The sequence below is a fragment of the Micropterus dolomieu genome, linkage group LG10, assembly GCF_021292245.1.
Source record: "Micropterus dolomieu isolate WLL.071019.BEF.003 ecotype Adirondacks linkage group LG10, ASM2129224v1, whole genome shotgun sequence".
NCBI classification, from domain to species: Eukaryota; Metazoa; Chordata; class Actinopteri; order Centrarchiformes; family Centrarchidae; genus Micropterus; species Micropterus dolomieu.
The window spans coordinates 21,862,186-21,883,903 of NC_060159.1; the positions used below are offsets into that span (position 1 = coordinate 21,862,186).

General features: G+C 39.6%; 1 protein-coding gene across 2 annotated transcripts in view; it reads left to right on the plus strand.

Moving 5' to 3' along the window:
• The window catches only part of map3k5 (mitogen-activated protein kinase kinase kinase 5), an 83,503-nt gene that overhangs the window by 18,536 nt on the left and 43,249 nt on the right, over positions 1-21,718 (plus strand). For both annotated transcript variants that reach the window (XR_006826655.1, XM_046060007.1), the window contains exons 2-6: positions 3,931-4,070; positions 7,151-7,174; positions 11,374-11,567; positions 16,170-16,338; positions 18,106-18,212. Coding sequence is in view for 1 of the 2 variants with exons in the window: in XM_046060007.1 (XP_045915963.1) it covers positions 3,931-4,070; positions 7,151-7,174; positions 11,374-11,567; positions 16,170-16,338; positions 18,106-18,212 (634 nt within the window). In the remaining variant the exon portion in view is untranslated. The remainder of the gene's footprint in view (positions 1-3,930; positions 4,071-7,150; positions 7,175-11,373; positions 11,568-16,169; positions 16,339-18,105; positions 18,213-21,718) is intronic.

Genomic DNA, 21,718 nt, shown 5'->3' on the forward strand with positions numbered 1-21,718 from the left:
TGGACCAACATCTCCTTCCCTCAGTGAGAGAGCTGAAGATGGGTCGAGGATGGGTGTTTCAGCACGACAACGACCCTAAGCACACCGCCAAAGCAACAAAAGAGTGGCTGAAGAAGAAGCACATCAAGGTTCTGGAGTGGCCTAGCCAGTCTCCAGACCTGAATCCAATTGAAAATCTTTGGAGGGAGCTTAAAATTCGAGTTGCCAGGCGACAACCTCGGAACCTGAATGATTTGGAGGCTGTCTGCAGGGAGGAGTGGGCCAACATCCCTGCCGAAATGTGCACAAACCTTGTCACCAACTATAAAAACCGTTTGACATCTGTGCTGGCCAATAATGGCTTTTCTACAAAATATTAACATGCTGTTTGTCCAGGGGGTCAAATACTTGTTTTTCCTCATCAGATGGTTATCAATTTTTATAAATTCATATGATGTGATTTTCTGGAATTTTCTTTGGGATTCTGTCTTTCACTGTTAGAATGTACATATGATTTAAATTATAGATCGTTGCATTCTTTGTAAGTGGGCAAACCTGCAAAATCAGCAAGGGGTCAAATACTTTTTTCCCCCACTGTATTTTATGGAGCCGTGTTGCCCATTTACACGTCCAGCAGACATAACAGCAGCATTAATTTGGTGTCGTGTTTCTGGGCACCCAACAAATAGTAACTCCCGGTATTCACTCTCCTTTTAGCTCTGATACTTGGTGTCCACCAACACCTGAAGGAAATATCTAGCTCTTAAGCTGCAAAAAGCTCCCCTGTGTTCACTATCTAGTTGCTAACTTTGTCTGTTTGGTGCTGAGGAAACAGCTGCCCGTGGCGTCTGCAAATGGTGCTGCTGAAAGTGAATCACAACAGTAAATGTTATTGTATAATGTGTTATTACAAGTGTCTGACAACTTTGTGGAAATGATCCCTAAAGAGATAGACAGTTTGTTAAAGAATAAGATCCTCTTTGTTTAAACAAAAACTGTAATTATATCAATCTTGTCAAAGCCCACCAGACTTTGTTGAGATAAACAATAATTTTACCTCACAGAACAGTTGCTGCTGCCTCAGTTGGTTAGTTTGTTTGGGTGAACACTTTAGTGGATGTACTTTGACGGGGCGCAATTGCCCGCAACCGTTACATTGCAGCCCTGTTTCACTGCTGCAGAGTGTAGCATGCTCACTCAGTACTGGACAAATTTCGGGGTGGTGATGGAACAGTGGATAAGACACATGCCTTTGGTGTGAGAGAACCGGGTTCAATTCTCCACTGTGAGGCGTCCACCAATGTGTCCCTGGGCAAGACACTTAACCTCTAGTTGGTCCAGAGGCGTGCAACCTCTGACACATATAGAAATTGTAAGTCGCCTCAGATAAAAGCGACAGCTAAGTGAATGAATAAAATAAATAAATTTCCAAAAATGTCATATAGACACAAAAATAAGGTCCAGCTTGAAAAATACCACAGTTACCCTTTAAGTGCAGGTGAGGATGCGAGCCAGAATGCCACAGCATGTGAATATGATCCTTTAATAGTGTTTTTGTATCACTGAGACCAAGTTCTTTTAGTGCTTAAGCCTAATAAATAAATATATATGCTACTTTGCTATGTTAGATCCGCCCGACATTCTCTTAATGATTTCATTTTATTCTGGATTTACTCCACGTCACAAGTCAAGAGCAATTAAGCCTCTGTCATGGTCAAGTCAAGTTTCAGAACAAGTCATATCTAAAGCCTCTTTCTGTGACTAAAGTTGGTCTTAAATTGTGACTCTTTTGTTCTTGCTCACTCTTTCTTTTTTTGTAGTTGAATTGAATTGGGCATCTAATGATAGACGGTGTTGATTCAGTGTATGTATCTCGCGTATTCCAAAATTTGTGATTTGGGGAAAGATGAATAAAGTGTATGAGACTTGACACGAGTCCTAGCATTAAGCACAATATAATACACTTGACTGGATTTAACCTTTCTTTCTCTGAGAATCTTCTATCTTTTAAAACAAGTCATAGAAAGCTATTTTACGTTTCCCCAATAAATTGTTTCACTGTGTGTTCTACCTGTCAAGTGCAAAATGGACAAAAACCTGAAACATCTGATAATAACATAGTCTCATGTTGAAAACTACACAGATCACCCTAGACCACTACACAGAGGCAATCACACACTATTGCACCACTGGCAGACCTAATATCTGACACTATTTGCAGTGTGAACAAGCGCTCACATTGCCCCAAATGACTCAATATATTTTAGTGCTTTCCTCCAGTAGTACTCCACCGACTGGGGATGGGCACTAGCTTGAAACGACACATCAAAAGTAAAGATTTGGTTGGTTGGATCTCAGATCCTCTGCTCTTAAGCTCCATGTAATGTTTGTTGACACAGAGGTGGATAGTTGGAAACGGATAAAAAAAAAAAACAGGGTGCGGCGTTATCTCTGTGACTCTCTGAGCTCCTGTGTCATTACTGGAGCGCAGCCACTAGGCTGATTTGTTTTTATTGTTATCATATTATCAGAGCCGCAAGGCACCCTTAGTAACAACGTGTACCACCCCACCTCATGTGTGGTCCTCCATAACACTGTATTTTACGCCTTCATGAGCATGTTTACTGCCACATAACCATCATAATGCCATTGAAATGCAAGATTTTAGGTAAATTGGCTTTTGGCAAAGTCATACAGTATTTGTATCTTATGGTTCAGTTCAACAGCACACCTATGAATGAGGTCTGTGGTTACACAGCAATCTGTTATGCTAGCATAAGCCCAGGACTCTTGGTTCAAGGCTGGGAACTCTCCGCCCCTTTGCCAGAAGCTGTGGTCCCTGCTGGCATGAGTGACACTTGGCAATATTTACTCTTATTGATCCAGATCATATACTTGAGTCCAGCTGGAGTCAGTGTGATATTGAATGTATTTAAATTCAATGATAGAGTTGAAAGGTGGGCCTTTCAGCGGTTGCAATGTTATGTATATTCTGAAGAGCATCTGCATTAGCTCCATTTGTCTGTCTGACATGAGAATCTATAGCTGACAACACAAAAGACTCATCGTATAGAGATTGCTGTGAACATCACCTGTAACAGCAGTTTGTAATATTGATGCACACAGGTTGTGTTTTGCATCTTTCCATTAACCTTTAACCCCTGATAATCTCTCCCAGAACAAGACCAGTCCACGTTTGCTTTAATGAAAACCTGATCAACAGCTACAGTTGTGACATCCACCTTCAGCATGGTGCATGGTGTCAGATTAGTTATAGGTAAACTGACTACACTGCTGCAAGTAATGATACATTTAGTTATCATTTAATCCATCTATCTTTATTTTTCTTCATTTAGTTTAAAACTGTCAGTAAAGCAAGCCGATACCAGAAAATGTTTTTGATTTTTTTACTTAATGAATGCCTTAAACAGAATGTGTCAAATTTAAAAGATTTGTTTTTTAAGTATGTAGATTTATGAGTATGTGTTTTTCATGGTTTGGACAAGGCCCCTTAGTACCACTAGGGAAATCTAGAGCATACAATGACACACAGTGTGCTTCTAACTTTGTACCAACAGTTTGGGGAGAGGTCTTTCCTGTTTCAATATGACAACGATCTTGTACACAAAAGAGGTCCATAAAGAAATGGCTTTCCCAGTTTGGTGTGGAAGAAGTTGACTGGCCAGCACACTTGGACCAATTCGCCTCAAATCTTGTCTTTCCATTGACTTTCTTGACTTCTAACCATGTACTATATCTGTATTACTATTGGTCTTTAGAAACTTGATATTTTAAAGAATTACACGGTATTATTATATATACAGTATTATTATCTAACGGAATCATGCATTGGCCTGGTAGGAAACAAATCATTAACCTTGCTGAGCATCAGTGTTATTCTTCACTCAGGGCTTCACTGACTAATATTACATCTCTTTCTCCCACCATCAGACATAGCTGTTGTGGAGATGACGGATGCCTTCCGCCAGCCTTCGCTCTTCTACCACCTGGGAGTCAGAGAGAGCTTCAGCATGGCCAACAACATCATCCTGTACTGTGACACTAACTCCGACTCCCTCCAGTCCCTGCAGGTGAGCTGTCATCATGAGTAGAAACCAGGACAATCCTGCCCTCATCACTTTAACACATGAACCAAACAATCACCATGGTTCACAAGGGTGGTGATTAAAGGCTATATTTAGGAGGACAGGAGATTGACAGAAACGTAATTTGATGGCAGCGGCACAGAAATGCATAATTTGATGGAAGGAAATACATTTATGAAACCGTTTGAGATGGGGAGTAAATAGAAAATAAAGTTTAAAGACAATTATGTTTTTTGATTAGTGATCACTCTGTTTGTATGTTAGCTGGAAATTCAAAATCATGTACCGGTGATAGATTTCCATAAAGTCTGCATGTAAGTTAGGTTAGTGCCCAAAGAACAGGGGGGGTCCAGGAATTTTTTTAAGGATTCCTCATCATTGAAAGATTAGGCATTTTAAAACATTTTTGCCATTTTATCATGAACTACTGCATTTACACTGTTATCCACTAATTATTATATTCATTATTATTCATTAGATAGTTATAGCATGGATACAGACAAGAACCACTGTGAGCAAGAGAGGGGTAGGACGTATGTAAAAGGTCCCAGCCCAGAATCGAACCGTGGATTTTAAGATTATGTGGTGTGCATATTAACCACTAGTCCACCAGGAACCCTCAGTGTATATTTTTTGCATAGTGTGGTTCAGGTATGTACCTTCTGCTTTATAGTTGTTATGTGTTCATCTTTGGTGGGGATCTTTGCTTATGCTAACTAGCCTTTTTTTATTCCATTATTTCCCCATAACAATGAATATATTTTACCCAGGAAAGAGCCTCCAAACAGTGAGTCTTCAAAGCAATAAAGTACATACTGTATACTAGATGGTGAATCATTACTGCAGTGTATTAGTCTGCTATGAGAGTAACAAAACTATGTTCAAATAAAAATGTCAGACTGTTACTTTAATGGGCTGGAATCCAAAATGTCCCTGGCAAATTTTGGCTGAGTCAGAACATGACAACAGTGTGAGTCTTAGAGCTCCTGTGTAGCAGACAAGACATAGTTCACACAGTCTGAGGCCCAAGCTTAGCATGTTTAAAAGCTCCTGCTGTAGGCAACTTGTAGCAGGGGAACACTGATGCCTTTATTGTATGCTGTTTGTGTAGCGAGAGTCTTATGGCGACAGAGATCCTCAGCCAGCAATCACAGTGTATGGTCCACATATAGTACTAGACTGCCAGGAGGGATCTCCAGAGTCGAGATAAAATTACATAAAAACAAATTATCTTAGCTATATTATTTCTGCTTTTTAAGTTAGAAAAAGGTTTTGGACAACGTTATAACCCTAATGCAAACTGGTACCTAATAGGAGTTCCTGTGAGCTGTCGTGGTGTCCGCGCACCTGGCTGGGCAGTCCGCTAACTGCACCTCACCCTGCATGAAAAGACCACTTCTCTGTGGTGGTTTCATGTGATCTCGCTCAGACTAGTAAATAGTTTCAAAGGGTTCTGATTTAAAGTCAGATGTTAATACTGGAGCTCTTATACACCAAGACCCTAAAGAGGCCTTTGTGTACTCTGTGTACTATCCATGCTTCTTTTCACACCAAATTGGTTGGGGTATTTTTGAATAACAAAAGTGCAGTTTATTCACTTATGAAATAAGGCTTGAAGTGGATCTTCATCCACAGTTAAAGACATTCTTAGGGTTCTTTTGAATAAATTTTGAAACACAACCAGCATGAGAAAAACTCCTATTGATTCAGATTGTAACACATCCTAAAGGTCATTACAGCACTGATATGACACACTGAAAGTAATATGGTATTGATGTTGTGCAATCACCCATTGTTGCCTTGTATTCGTTAGTGAGCAGCAGATTTTAGTTTTTTTTGAGCCCTGTAATGCAAATGTAAATATATTGCTCTCTTTATCCAGCATGTGATGAGAGGAAAATCACAAAAGTAAGGTCTGTCTTTGGAGATGTATGTGGTCCTTGTGTATCATGTTAAGTTAAAACTGGCAATGAGGATATAGGAAATATGTAAGTGAGGCTGCTCATAAGTTGGTGGTTGATGGTTCGCTGATTTTAAAGACAGGTTAAACCTAGCAGAGGCAGAATATCTTTGTTCAATACTATGGTGTTAGTATGCTTAGTTTGTACGTCTTAAGGCAAGGTGTTTAATAAAAATAATATAATAATAATAATAATAATATAATACTAAAAGACATTCTCTCATCAAATCGATTTATGGTGATGTCCTCTATTGTATACACAAAAACTGATGTAGTGAAGTAATTTTGTAAAGACTGAAAAAGAGGTTTTGAGAGAAAAGTTTGAATTGTTACTACTTTCACAGCTCTACACAACTAATCGCTTTATGAAGGACATGATGGTAGGACTGTGTCTCGTAAAGTTACAAAAATTGCCAACCCCCCCCCCCCCCCCCCCCCCCCCCCGATTCCACAAAAAGGGGTTTTCAGACCTTACTTCACCGAGGCCTTAAGTTACTATGTTTACAAGGAAAGTGAAGATGGCAAGACAACATAGTTTTTGTGCTTTTCATTTGTAATCACATTAAACTAATAAGATTTTGTTTTCAGAGGTTTTGAATGTACAAATGATTAAAGACCAATACTATATTTTTTATTACAAAAATAATGATTATATAGAATGCAGGATGAACCATGCATGATGCAGAACATCCACCCATGTACGGTTTAAGGTACTTTGTGGAGTACCATAAAATAAAGCCTTAAAGCCCAACAAACAAGTTGCATTTCCTTCCTCATAAAATTATTTGCAAACATTCTTTGAATATTTTCTAACCTACATTGTCAGGTTCAGCTTTTGGTCTTCTCTTATTTAGTGGTGTATTTCTACTTTTGACGATGTATTACATGCCATAGTCTCCCTGCTTTTAACCAGAAACATTCATCAGATTTTGGACAAGCAGTCAAATTTCCCAGAAGTGTCCTTGTGATAAAATGTTACTGTCTCAGGTGTTATGTATTGAATTTTATTTTATTATTTTAAGTATTATTAAGTATTACAAATTGCCCTTAGGAGAAAATGTTCATCTTAAATCTCTGAATATATTTTTCTCTTCTCATGTTTCAGGAGATAATTTGCCAGAAGAACACTGTAAGTACACAAAGCAATCTTTTTTTTTTCCCCTAGCCTTTTCCTTTCACACATTACTCACCCATTGCTCACACACATTATGTGGTGCAAAGAATATGCTTTTTTGCAACATGCAGGAAGCACAGTGTCTAACACCTTATGTTTCTCTTCTTGGTGTTATAAAAGGTTTTCTGTTTTGCAGCTTGCTTTTGTTTAGAAGCTGTGATGACTGTTTGGTTTCACAGAAATGTAAAATGAAAACATCTTCTCTTCCATTTTCAAGATGTCTTTCTCAGATGACAGCTGTTTCATGAGAAACTGACTGCATTGGCACGTTCTGCATAAAACTGACTTGAAAAAACTGCATTACACAAATAAGGCGCTGCTTAAATGCTAAGGATATCCCGCTCTTTACTAACGCCTTACTGTACTTTCTGCTAAAATATAAAAATTTATTTACATCAACCCACTGACACACAGTACGTCCTGATATATATTTTCAGTAAAGTCAATACAAATGAAAGGTTTAAGAACGAAATAGAAAAGTTTTTTTTGATTAATGAATAGTTATTCAAAAATGAATTCAAAAAAAAATATCACTGTTTCCGAGAGTCCATCTCGGTGTCTTCAAATGTCTTCTTTTGCTTGACCAACAGTATAAATCTAAAGCTGGGGGAGTAACAAATTTTGGCTTGATAAATAACTTAAACAATTGATCACTTATCAAAAAGTTTAAAAAATCTGATAATAGACTTATTCAGCTCTAAAACAAATAAACATATTGTGATTAAGACAGAAGCTTGGGAGCAGGCTGATTGTTGTCCATGAGTCGAGTTCAGGAGTGAGATGAAAGGCTTAGCTCTTCTTAATGGATTTTCAGTGTGAAAGGAGGTGACCCTGTGCTGCATGAAACGCACTGATCTCTGACACTGACTCTGTGTGAGGAGAGCTGATTATCACTCACTCAAAGCATAAGAGTGTGAGCTTACTGATCTCCCTTATGTGCACTCACTGCCTTTGTTCTCTCTCATTCTTGCTTCTATTAGGGCACTTAGCTGCCATCTGCCCTGGTGCACGTGATCTGTGCTGGTAAAAGTGCACTTAAAAGTGCAATATAGGCGTTTTTGATCCTTTTTTTTTTGTTTCTTTTTTTTTTTACATTTTTACATTTTCCATCTCTTTGAAGGCATTGTTGCATGGGCCGTGATTAATATTATTAATATTTGTATCCATCAAAACACAATTTGTCATGTCATCCATGTATTCACAAAAACAACAAAGGTCACAATGAAACTCTCAGCCAGTAGCAAACCTCCTCTGTCTCAGGACCTTTCTCCTGCAGGCCACAACCCCAGCCAAGTCAACATACAAGCCACATCATGATACTTTAGCCTGTTGTAGTCAATGAAATCAAACTAACATAACACTCAAACTCTACAAGGAATCAACCAACTGGTCGAGGCAGATGGCCACCCACCCGGAGTCAATTTTCTGCTCAAAGTTTCTACCTGCTAAAAGGGAGTGTTTCCTTTCCTCTGTTGCCAAGTGCTTGCTAATGGTGGGAACTGTTGGATCTCTATAAATAATTTTAAAAAGAGTATGTTCTAGTCTTGCTTTATGAAAAGTGCAATGAGACAAAATAATATGTAACGAATAATTGAATAAATTATGATAGGACAGTCACTGTTTGGGTAAGGGCTTGAGCCATCAGTCTATTGCTCTTTAACTACATTATCACCTGTGCTGATGCAAATGCATTTAATTTCTGTCAAAATAAAATCTGCAGGTGTAAATGTTTGTTATTATCATCTGCTGTTGCAAAAGCAAACAGTATGTTGCTGTATTGAACTAAGTGCATTTAAATAGCCACCGTGATTGTGGAAATCCAGGCAATTAGCCTCTGTTTATGTAAATGCAATGACTGTAAATGCATGCACATTGCTTTGTCTGTTTTGGTATAAATTTACTCACTATTGCTACACACCGACTTGGTATAAATCTGCATTTGCAGCTCGTGGGTACAAACTCTCAGAAATTTAGGCCTGGGTGAGGGAGACCATGGGTGGTTATTAGTCATCACTACTTCCTCAAGGGCTTGATGAGTGTTGGTACGGTAAAGTAAGTGCTAACATCAAGTTGCAGTCAGCTGAGTACTGGAGCAGCTTTCCTACTCAGAGAGACAGAGACATGCTGCTGTAACTGCAGATGGACCGATGGACCATCAGCAAGGCTAACTAAGCAGATGACTCACTCACTGAATAACTGGCTCATTGTCAGTCACATTCACCAGATTCCCCGTGAACCAGTGCCGTCACATGTGTTTCACTCGCAGCTGAGAAACTTGTTACCTATAAGTGACTAGCAGAAGTTAACTTAGAATGACCTGCAGCCGCTCCAAAAAATGCATCAGCTCGTGAAAACAAACCTGTCACATGACAACCATGACGGCATGAATCATACAAAGACAGAGGAGCAAAATATAGCTAAATATAGTGTCTGATTGTACACATAACAGAAACAGGGGTCACAGGTTTATTTTTAAAAGGCATGCACCGCCACTGCAGCAGTCAGTGATGTCATGATCTGCTGTTGCACAGGAGGAAGTTATCTGCAGATGGCTTTCATTGCTTCAACACCGCACCTTCATTTCACTTCCTCTTTTCTCTTGGCAGCAGTGTGTTTTCTCAAAGAGGCTGCTGAAAAGCTGAAACCAAGATACAATATTAAAGCTGTCAGGATGCAGCTGGGTAGGAGCCCAACCGCCTTCAGATGCCCTCATGTTGTGTTTCACCACACATTTGACATTCTGGGAATAGCTCTCCTTGAAAAGACCTCGGCTGTTCCTTGAGGATGTCAATAGTGGATTTCCTGCCTCTCTCTCTCTTTTCTCTTGGTGCTGTCTGTAAACACCACATGCACGTGTTTCCTCTTTGTTTATTCAGCAGTGGTGGGCGACTGCAACAGGAGCTTCACGACCACTGCTGGAGAATATTCAGTTTAAACAAATACAGATACAGAATACAGCAATCTACCTCTAGATAAAACACAGCTGTCTAGAATTAGAGCTAAGTAAATAAAGAACCCTTTTAGTGCTACAACTACAGCTAAAATGTGAAACAGACGTGAAAAGAAATTACTCCTGAATGCCACAGCTGCAGAAAATAACATGGTAGAGCATTGTAGTAAGTGAGCAGTAAGATTTTTGTTTCCGCTTGATTTTTGTCAACACCAGACTGCATGAACAAGTGGAATTTGTAAGTGCACTGCTGTAAGTGTTGGTGGTTGTTAGAAAGCAGCTCCTAATGGGAATGTCAGCACTGATGCACATCTGTCCGCCTGACTGCTGCCTATTTAGTCTGGCTCAGGGAAGACAACGCCATAAACACTATTGTCTCTGTAGACAGATGAGAGCCGAAGCCGCATGTGATAACATGAAACTGTATCAAGCAGGGGAAACAGACTTCCTCCAGGCAATCTGCTTCCTCCTTATACAATGTAATTTTTTACATTTACAGTGTCTGTAAAATCAGTTTTAAAGAGTATTGTTTGCATAATTTAAATAAGGTTTGTATTTACTATACTGTACATACCCACCTTTTACTGTTTTACCTGCTTATGATACATTATACTCTCACACACATACACACACACATATATAAAATCTCATAAGCTGGGAAAACATATCCTTACAGTAAAAGATGTATCTTATATACACACACACATATGTAATAGCTCAATATGCCCAATATTAACAAAAGTGTACAGCAGATGTACTTCTAAATAAGCACAATATGAGACATAACATATGGCATGTCTGTTATAGTTATATTGCGTTACATGTTTAAAAACTGGAAACATATAGACCTAGAGGATACAAAAAATGTGTATCTGCAAACTTCCTTTATTGTCTTTAAATATGTCAAGCCCAAGGGGTTTAGATCAGCGTGAGTTTATTTAGTATTTAGTACAGCCAGTGCTGTTGTAGAATAAGGAGGATATAAGGTTAAAGAAAGGCAAAGTAATATGTTGGATTGAAAGTATTTTCTTGAACTTAGAAACAGTAGTTGACATAAAAAAAATCTCACCACAAAATCTTTTGGATTTTCCAAATGATACACCCACATTTATGTCATACAAAAGGAGTCCTCCAATATTTATCCAATAGTATTCTGAGACTACAATTCGCTGATAGTGCTTTTCCATGTCTCTTGTATCAACAGACTTGCTCAGCCAACTACGCCTTCATCCCGTACATGGTGACACCCCACAACAAGGTGTACTGCTGTGAGGGCAGCCTGATGAAGGGCCTGACCGAGCTGATGCAGCCCAGCTTCGAGATGCTGTTGGGACCCATCTGCATGCCGCTTCTCGATCGCTTCATCCAGCTGCTAAAAGAGTCTCAGGCAAACTCCCAGTAAGTGTATTGAAGGGCTGACAACGGGCAGAATAAACCAAAGACTAGTCACAATTTTAGATGATATTGATGCTTAAGGAAATTATAAATGTCTATTGCCTAATCATTTCTAAAACAAATGGCAAAAAGTCAGGGGCCTCATTACAGAAGTCTGAAATCCTATCTTGTCTCAGTTTTGAATGACATTTAGGATTTTGGGTAGTACAAAAACATGTTTCCTAACTGCATTTACAAAAAAAATATTAAAGACTATTACAGAACCGTCCTAACTGAAGAATTTCCTAATTTAAGAGTCCTTCCTAGTTTCTGAATATGATTGAGGTGCTGCATCTGTTCAAATCTTTATCCTGGGCTGATAATTTGGAAGACACGAATAAAGTCTCCAACTCATCACTAAAATTGTCCATTAGCTAGCTAGCTAGTTAGCTAGCCAGTGACAAGTAAAGTGAGACAGCCGTTGTCAAGAATACAGGCAGTCTTGTGTACATGCTAAACCACAGATACAGGCATGATAGGACGAGTGCCAACTGAAGAATCAAGTTTACAGTTCTAGTTAGGATTTCTTAAGGTAAGATAAGATGCACCGTCTGAGATAGGATAGGACACAACCATGAGTTGAGGGATTGTTTCTGTAATAGGAAGATAGGAAAAATCATATCTTTGAAACTTAAGATAGAACAAGCAGTCAGGAAATGTTTCTGTAATGAGGCCCCTGATCCCTATCTTAACTCACTTTTGTCAGGCTGAATGGGGTTAGAAGGTTATTTCCCTGCAACGATGAAAATGTTAATGACTATGAATTATCAGTTAACTGCTGAAGTAATCACTGTAACACTAACCGCAAAGAAAAGGGTTTGAGAATGTGGAAGTACAAGAAAAACTATTTAAAGCTATTCCAGCTAACAAGAAGTTCCTCTGAAGGCAATGTAGGCCAACATGACTGCTGCTAATCACAGGGCCACTTTGTGCGTATGTGTGAAATGCCAAAAATGTTTTCTTATATATCTTATTTCCATCTTTATTTCTATTTTCTACAGGGAAATAATGTTCAACTTGTATAACTGCAAACTGAGGTGTTGGTTCATGAAGTAGGGACGTGACAGATGAGGAAGAAGCCATTATAGTGTGATTCTTCAAGTTCCTGTCGAGCAAAATTTAGCTCACAGGTGTTCATGTTTGAGCAGCACGGTGACTGCGTTTTTCAGCAGAACAGGCCTTTGTTTTATTGTCCCACTCTTCCTATTTTTACTTTCTGTAGCCTAATTATTTTTGTGTAAGTGCATCCCTCAACTTTGACTTGCGTGGTGATCCACAAAAAAGAAATTATCACCGCCTCAGTTGATGCTGAGGTAATAATGTAGGTTTTCCTGCCAACAGGCAATGCAGCAGCCAGTTAGTTCTAGCTCAGTTCCAAGAATAGTGACTCAGGTTTTACAGGCAGAAAAGAAAAACGTGCACTTTGATGAAGCTTTTGTCTCCTAGAGACCAACAATACAGTGCATGAAGTTATAACCAGTGAGCACAGCAGAGTTTTCAGCTCAGCAATCACTGGTATCTGAGCACAATGCATTCTGTACATTGTGTGAAGAGCATGGCTTCTATTTATAATAACCTACCAAGTACAGATGAATGTATTCTGCCTCACGGCAATGAGAACTGACACTGTGCTTTTTGTAATAATGGTGTCTTTACTGTGTGCAGATGCCATGTATTAGACAGAAAGTGGCCCTTAAATGAAAACTGGACATCAGTCAGTGTCAATGTTACCTTGTTCCAATACAAGTTTAATTTCAAGCTAATTCAATTTCAGTCAGCTTACTAACCTGGAACAGATTTATTATGTGATGAGAGTGCATGAACTGAGTCATTATTTGGCATTTAGGCTTTAACCTTGTCACTTCCTGCAAGGATGCACCTTGTTCAGAACCGAAGAGAGCAGGGAGAGAGTGATGATAACACTCAGCAGATGATAATCGGCAGCTGTATATTTTTGTTACGTGAAATCAGTACTTTTTCCTAAATGAACAAGCAAATTAAATTTTAGTCAGCCAAACACAGGAAACCGATTTTATTATATGAATAGAGAGAGGATAGTGGGTTAGACTTTGATCTTGTTGCTCCACTCATGGATACACCCAGATCAGAACAGAATATTACCACAGTCGACCAGTCCCTCTCAAATCATTCTTGCTTTCGTTCTGTGAAGAAACTATACTACACTCCTTCAGGTCAACAAAGCAAACTTGGTTAGCTGCTCAACACGTCACAGATGACTGTTAAGTATTAACTTACACCACCGAACGCAGTTTCCAGCTTCTGTCTGGATTTGCTGAAGTCGTTGCTGTTACACAGGATATTTTGGATTAGTGTTCATGGCAATGCGAGCTGTTCCACCAGCCAACCTTCATTTGCTTACTTGTGTACTGGTGACTGTGTAGCATTATTACCTTTGTCTAATGCGTTTAGGGCGAGCCTACCAGGTTTTGGTCAGCATTAATTTGTTAGCTGAGCTAAGTACCCGGAGTTCAGTTAATGTGTCACAACAAGCAGACTCTTGGGGTACGGAGTTAGCTCGGGCTAAACTCTGTGTGCTACTGACTGACAGGCTCATACGCTGCGTCACGCCTGGTACAGCTAATTATTTACACAATTTATCTTTCCAGCTACCATGTCTTCGGTCTCTGCCCCTGCCAAAGGGTCCAAACCAAGTTTAAAGAGGCTGCATGACGCCCCATTTCAGGCAGGGATGCTCATCTGATGTACGTAGTCTACATGAGTGCGAAGCATGCCTGAGCATTGCTGGCTGAATTCCAGTCATGTCACCTCTTTGCGTCAATGCCAGAAAAGATCCTGGAAAGGAGGCTGAGAGTGGTGGTGGCCAATAGTCAGGACACATGCCTGTCACAAGCCACCTAAAGAGCCACAACAAGCACCCATCAGCTGCGAGCCAAACTGAGCTTGGCGGACATGCTGGATGCCTCCACTCTTTGAGGAGCTCCTTGAAGTGGAACTAGGCTGTGAGGATACAGAGGGTGACGACAACTCTGACTTCCTCGTCATGGACAAAATGGAGTACGAGGAGGATGACCTCCTAATTTCCTGTTCGATGGTCCAGACCCCCCAGCGCATGCAACACCATTCCCCCAGTGGACAACAGCTTAGAAAAGGTCTATAAGTGGGCCGCATCCAAATTGGGTATACTATGGCCTGCAGCCCAGGACGCTGAGGTGGTGGAGAGAGACCTGTATGGCTGTAAGAGGCTCCCACCAGCCAAGCCACCATTAAAACAACTCCTGCCTGCAGTACCCCTATGTATGAAGGAAATGAGCCATGGTCCAGTCCTTTAAAGAGTAAACTTCCCACCAAAGGTTACTCTAAGCTAGAGATCCACTGAGTGAGGGAACTGGGGTCAGCTGAACCCTCAGTGGTGAAGCCTTTAGTGGCCACCCAAACAGCTGCTCTCTCTCAGCTTTTCAAAACATCTCTCTGACCTGCAAAATGGAATGCCTCACTGCCTCCATTTCCAGTGCATTCATTACGCTCTATAAATGCAGTGACACTGCTGTCTGTGCACCAGGTGGAGGAGATAGGCAGCTGGACACCGGGTCACCTAACCCAACTCTCAGGCCTGAGCAATACACAGAAGGCAGGAGTTAAGGACGCAGCATAAGATGAGGGAGACCAGTGCCCTTAGGAAACAAGAAGGTGAAGCTTTTGACCCCTGCCTACCCCCAAAACAGATGCCTCATACCCCCTCAGGGATGCTGGTTTTGCTGCAGCATCAACGGGGGAGACCGGGGTGCCAAACCATATTTCTCCAAGGTTGCCAAGTCCTGATAAAAAAAACTCCACTATGGTAACATACATCAACCTGCACTCACTCACTGCAGTTGCACAAGTTAGTTCGGAGGATAATTGTATGGAGCAGCACCAGACTCCCGTCCCTTCAAGCAACACATATGGCAGGGGTGCAGATCTTCTGTTGCGCAGGAACCCCCTAATCAGAGAGTGCATTCTCCATCCGCAGTTGGTGGACCAAATTCTCTACATTATGTAATCCAAAGTTTCTATTTATCGTTGACTGTATGTGTATTTAAGAATGTGAAATAACATATCAGAGAAGAGATTTCTGTTGTTCATTGTCTTAAATGTATGCTTTCCTCCACAAAATCCATTGAAACATATCTAAAGTTAGTAAGTTTAAAGTAGGAAGTAGAGATATATGTAAAACACATACAGTATTTACTACTTTACTGGAAGTACACATCAAAATATAAACCACAAAAAACGCTGCATAGACAAGTGTAAAATAACTCCTGTCATTAGGGAATGATCAATTATGAAAGAAATGAAAACTACCAATCATGTCAATATTACCCCTCAAGGACCTAAACAATGTGATTAGTAAAATGTTAATTGGATTCTTGAATGGAAGTTGTTTATTTTAAATAAACAATTCTTTGAGTCGGAGTAAGGCTCATATTTACATACTATACCAACTAAACAATGGAAGCTGGGCTGGTTTTTAGATGTACTGCTTCATCATAACGATGCTACCTTTAAGCTGAACTCCTCTCTGTTATGTATTTTCTTCTCTCACAGCCTGTATTTCCGTGAGACGATTCTGAATGAGATTCGTAAGGCTCGGGAGTTGTACACTGGCATGGAGCTTGCAGCCGAGCTGAACCGCATTCAACAGCGGCTGGACAATGTGGAATGCCTTTCAGTTGACATCGTCATCAACCTGCTGCTGACATACAGGGACATCCAGGTACAACTTCTCTATATTGCATATCTAAACATATCATATTGTTGTCGGTTGTTCAATTAAGTGTGCTAGGATTATTTAATGCTGGTGGAGACAATTGGTAGTTGCTGGTTTACATCAGCAAGGTTGCTTCCTGTTGTTTTACCGAAGAGAATAGGCACATTGGCTTTCTTCAAAACAGCATGATATTCATTCTGTTGTATTAATGCCTGCTCTATTCTGTAACCTGGGGGGGTCTTGCTGCAGCTCTCTGCTTCGGGCTTTCCACGTAGGTGCATGAAAGGGCAGGAAGGTCCCAGAACAGAGCCATACCAACATACATAACTTTCAGCAGAGCAAATATCAGTTTCTTTGATGAAAGTTCTTCTGACTGAAGTACATTTTAGTCTGTGATAACGCTAGCTAGCTCCTGTCCAAATATGGTCACTTCTGATTCCAAAGAAAACAAGATGGCGATGGCCAAAATTTCAAACTCGAGCCAGTGGTTCACAAACCAGTGGCTGACGTCACAGTGGCTATGTACACTTCCCCTTGTTCTGAGCTATAAAGCAACCTGCATTTATGCTGTTAAATAATCCCTTAGTTTTCCTGCCAACACAGAGACAACCCACCCTCTTTATCATGTGCTTCCCCTTTTCTCCATAAAAATTGGGTCCAAAACCCAAAACTATTTAATTTACAATGATGTAAAACTGAAATGTGAATCCTCACATTGGAGGAGCTGCAGCCTGTTGAAATGTGGGTATTTTATTTGGCAAATTACTAAAACTATTGAAATGTTTTCAAAATAGTTGCTGATTGATTGAGATGACTAAACCTTTCAACTCTATGAAGCAACAATTCAAATCTCTATCAAACTCTGGAGGACAACAATAACATCTCTAATGACAAAAATCTGTTAATATGCACTGTGTTGCTCAGGTGATTTCAATCTGCATGAACCTATCAAGATGCACTTCTCACCTCCAGGTTTAAACCTCATCATAACCCTTATTTCACACCCTGAGAACAAGGACCTACACAGTCATTTGCTACACTGTCTCAAAAAGTTTCTTGGATAAACTATAGGGGTGTATCAAACATTCAGCTAACCACTAATGCCCTTCTTAAGTTCAAACAAATTGCCAACTAAGTACCGATAATCTGTATATGCAGCTCATGTCCCTGACCTTGAAAGAGAAAGCTACTGTATAAACCTAATGTACAAGTTAGAGAGAGGTCACTGCCTAAGCATCAATCTGTCAGCATCATCCCTTTACGAGTGGCGTTTTCTCAAACAGTCGCCATCGAAGACCGCCTGTAGAGAGCTCTAGGCAAAGCTTTTGGTCTGCTCTTCTTAAATCTGCCGCTCTTTCTGCTCTTTAGTCTCCGCATTGCGATAGCACTCAACGTCCAGATCCTCCCACTCACCATAGGCATCGCTCAGCCTCATGAATCATTCATTAGAATAACAAGCATTGAGGACGTGTTGAATTATTCAACATGCTTTGGGTATAGTGACTATGTAGGCAAGTCAACAAAAATGTGATGAAGGGGCCACTCAATTATTGAAGTGCTTTTGGTGTTAAGCAGACAGTTGAGTCTCAGACAGAATGAATAAAAGGACATTAGAATCTCTCCCTCTGGCCACAAAGCAGTTCAATACCTTGATGAGTGTGTGTAGAGGACACTGGTGCAAAGATACATGGACAACAGTCCCACAATGCTAAGCAATGACCAGGGTGAAAGTGCAGCAGGAGCTCATCAGTGTGATCCTTACTTATCATCTAGGATTATGAGTCTGTCGTGAAGCTGGTGGAGACGCTGGAGAAGCTACCAACCTTTGACCCTGTGGCACATCCACATGTGAAGTTCCACTATGCCTTCGCACTGAATAGGTAAGATGGCGAGTATGACAACATGCATGACACAGCAATACACAATCGGTGACATTATCTCACACATTCAGTTTCACAGATAAATTGGTTTTATTAATTTATTTTATTTAAAATGAGATTTTCTGTCTGTGTGTAGGTGTTGCTCTCAACTTTGATTTTGTGTTTCTTGACATGTGAACGATGTGGTCTTACTTATTAACAAAGCACAAAAAAAGGGAAACATAGTTGGTCAAAGACATTTTTGACAAACAAATTACAAGGAAATTGTTGCATACTGAGGTGAAATGAACACATTTTAGTGAGTGAATTGCCACTCACTTTGTGTTTTTTAGATATTTTTGAGTGTTTGTAGTTATTAACAATGTAATTATTACCAGAATGTCACACATAGTTTTTACGCTTATGGTCTTGGATTGTTTTGGCTTTTTGTATCACGTATATATTTGTTGACGCTGCTAACAATTGCACTTGTTGGCGTGAATTTTATCGACTTGAACTGAGTTCAGTTAAATAGAACAGGGTGCGACATTGAATTTTACATGACTCCTTAAAACAAAGTCAACAAAATCAGAGTTGGAACCACCGTTCTAAATGAGTACGTTGCGTAACCACAGAAACAGTAGTTTTGCTTGATGCTGCATTTCCAATCAGTAACTGTTATTGAAGCTGACTTCATCTACTTTTAAAACTTTTATGTTCTCCTCACATTTGACAGAACCTGAAGCATTCATCATTATCCAACTTGCACCTACATCTTTACCTATTATTGTATTTATACCTATGTTTTTATTTCCGCGTATCAAGACAGCTCATGTCTTTATCACTTACATTTATCGAACCAGCTATTATCAAGGTGTTCGGAAAAAAAACATCTTGAAGTTTGATTGCCATCAACTCTTTCTGTGGAACTGCATTCTTGAGTTTATGTGTTGGTTTTTGAAAGGATTTCATAAGCAGCAGCTGTGAGAGAATTTTCTAAAACTCCAATTAAATCTAAAAAAAAAATCACAAAATTCAGGTTGCGGGCTCCCAAGCAACAGTGATATTATTAGTAGCATGTGTGCTGTTACTCTGCTCAGGAAAAAGACAGATGTAGAATACAGAGAGGTTTTGACTGCCTGTTTCTCACCAGCTGCTTCCCTTGTAAACGTCCTGCGGTTTTCGCAGTGCGTCTGCCCCAAACAGCAATAATGCGTGCTGTTCTTTAATTTGGCAGCAATTGGAAAATGTTTCAGCAGGGTGCCAAGATGCCTGTGTGTTCCCTGTTACTGTCTGGCGTCACACTGAGACATTTTGTGAGACACATTCTTATCATAAGTGTTAATGAGAGAAGACACTCCCTCCATCTTGAGTTGGAGATGCTTCCCTCGGGTTTTAAACAGGACGTCACGAGTTGAGACAAATGGGTGTAGGAGGTCTTTTGCGTCAGCTTACCAATTCAACAAAGTACAATAATAACTACAAAAACGTTATGTGATTGTGATGTGTGGTGTAACTGTGTTATATGATTTTGGAAGGCAAGACAAGATTTGGACAATGAACTACTGTGAATGTGAAAATATATATATATATATATATATATATATAATTTTTTTTTTTAATGATCCAAATTTTGTCCACCTCTGATACAGTATGATTACTTGTTTATTCTATAATTAACACTAGTTAAAAGCAGCATTTTGTTTTATTGTAGCCTTTGATATTTTGTTACTATAATTTTCACATCCTTTAATATTTCTAGGTGTATTGGGTCATTTTGGGCAATCTTGAAAATTGGCAATATTAGATTTTAGCATATTTTTGTGTTTGGAGTTTAATTCACTAAATTTGACAAAAACAGACATTCCCAGTTGGTTTGTCAGCTTCTCATTTAATTTTTATTGATATATCCTCATATATATCAATATTTAATATTAACATTGTATTGCAATATGGTAATCGTTTTCCTCCCTAAAGCCTCTCTCCACCTCTGACCTACTTAGATGCCCTTATAGTATGCTCTGTTGCACAGTAAAGATAATGGCATTGAGTAAGAGAATTTTAATACATGTTGTCCTTAAGTGTTCCCCAGTTTAACAGCTGTTTTTTTCATCCTGATATAATATTTAAAAAACTGCTATTTCTTTGACATTTAACCAGTGAAATACCTTTATTGAAGCTTCAATACAAAATTACTGATATTATACTGCTAAGCATTTGCTGTAGCTTGTAAGAGGCTGCACAGTAGAGAAAAATCTTTCTATTCTTAGTTTGAACGTGAAGGAATCTTCCACTTCAAGCGACTGCCTATAAATAAATATTAATTGACTCTTTTTTTTTCAGAGTTGTTGCCAATACCAAGCCCTCAAATTGTCGATATTCAGCCTTAACAAACACTTGATGATTGGTTTGAAGTAGGTGCTCTGCTTCTAAATGAATCTGCCAGGTTGAAGTGTTTGTGGACTAATTGGCTTCAGCCTCTTGTCTGCAGCAGGGCAGCATCAGGCATGTGAGTGGTGAACGCTGCTCGGGGGCCTGTTGCGCAGGGCTCACTGCTGGGAGCCCGACAGGAGCGAGTGAAGAATCTCCTCCATCAAAATACCAATCAGCACTCTGAAAGCACACTGAAAGAAATGGGGAGATGCACGAGGAAAGAGCAGGTCTTGTCTCTATGGGCGCTCTTCCTGCTGGATGGTCTCCATGGTAATAGCTGTCAGCTCATATGTTTTATTTAACCTTCACGCTCTGGAGAGGAGCCGTGTTGTGTTTATCAGAATCGTTTTTTCTTGACTATCACACATCGTGCTTGTGCGAGACTTAACTTTGCAACAGCGCTTGTTTCTTTCTGAAGTCTGTAATTTGATACATTCAGTAACTCAAGAACAAAAATGACCCGCATGGTTTAGCGGTTCTGAAGCATGTAATTGCATCTATTACCGTAATAATGAGAAAACAATTTTCCCTGAAAATATTAGAGATATTAGGGACCTTTGCTGATGTTAATACGTATGTTATGTAAAGACGTAGTATGTACAATTGTGAGAATTTTCTTAACTGAAAGCCTCTTTATCCTAAATCATTAATATATCATGGCAATTAATGATTCATATATTAATTATGAGGCCATATTAATAAGGCCATATTATGCAGATCAAGTGGCTCTTTGCTGTTGTGGTTCTGCAGTGCAATTCAGAGATCACCTGTGATTTAAATAGTGTGTCCAGTATATAAGATTTGTGCAACAAGTCTTTCAAATTAAACAAAATATGTGACACACAAAGGCGTTTTCATTGAAAAACATTGTTAACTGTTTGCGGAAAACATGACACGAACAGCGGTCTCCTGATAAAGTCCATTGTTTGGATGGCCCATCCATCTACCCCGACCACCTCTCTACATCAAAAGTACTGCGCCACTAAAGGTCTTAAATGTAACCAAAGGTGTAAACACTCGCTGAAACGACCGATGCTGACGTTCTTCTTGAGAGGGGACAGTGTGTGCCTTTTGTAAATTCCTATATTATACAT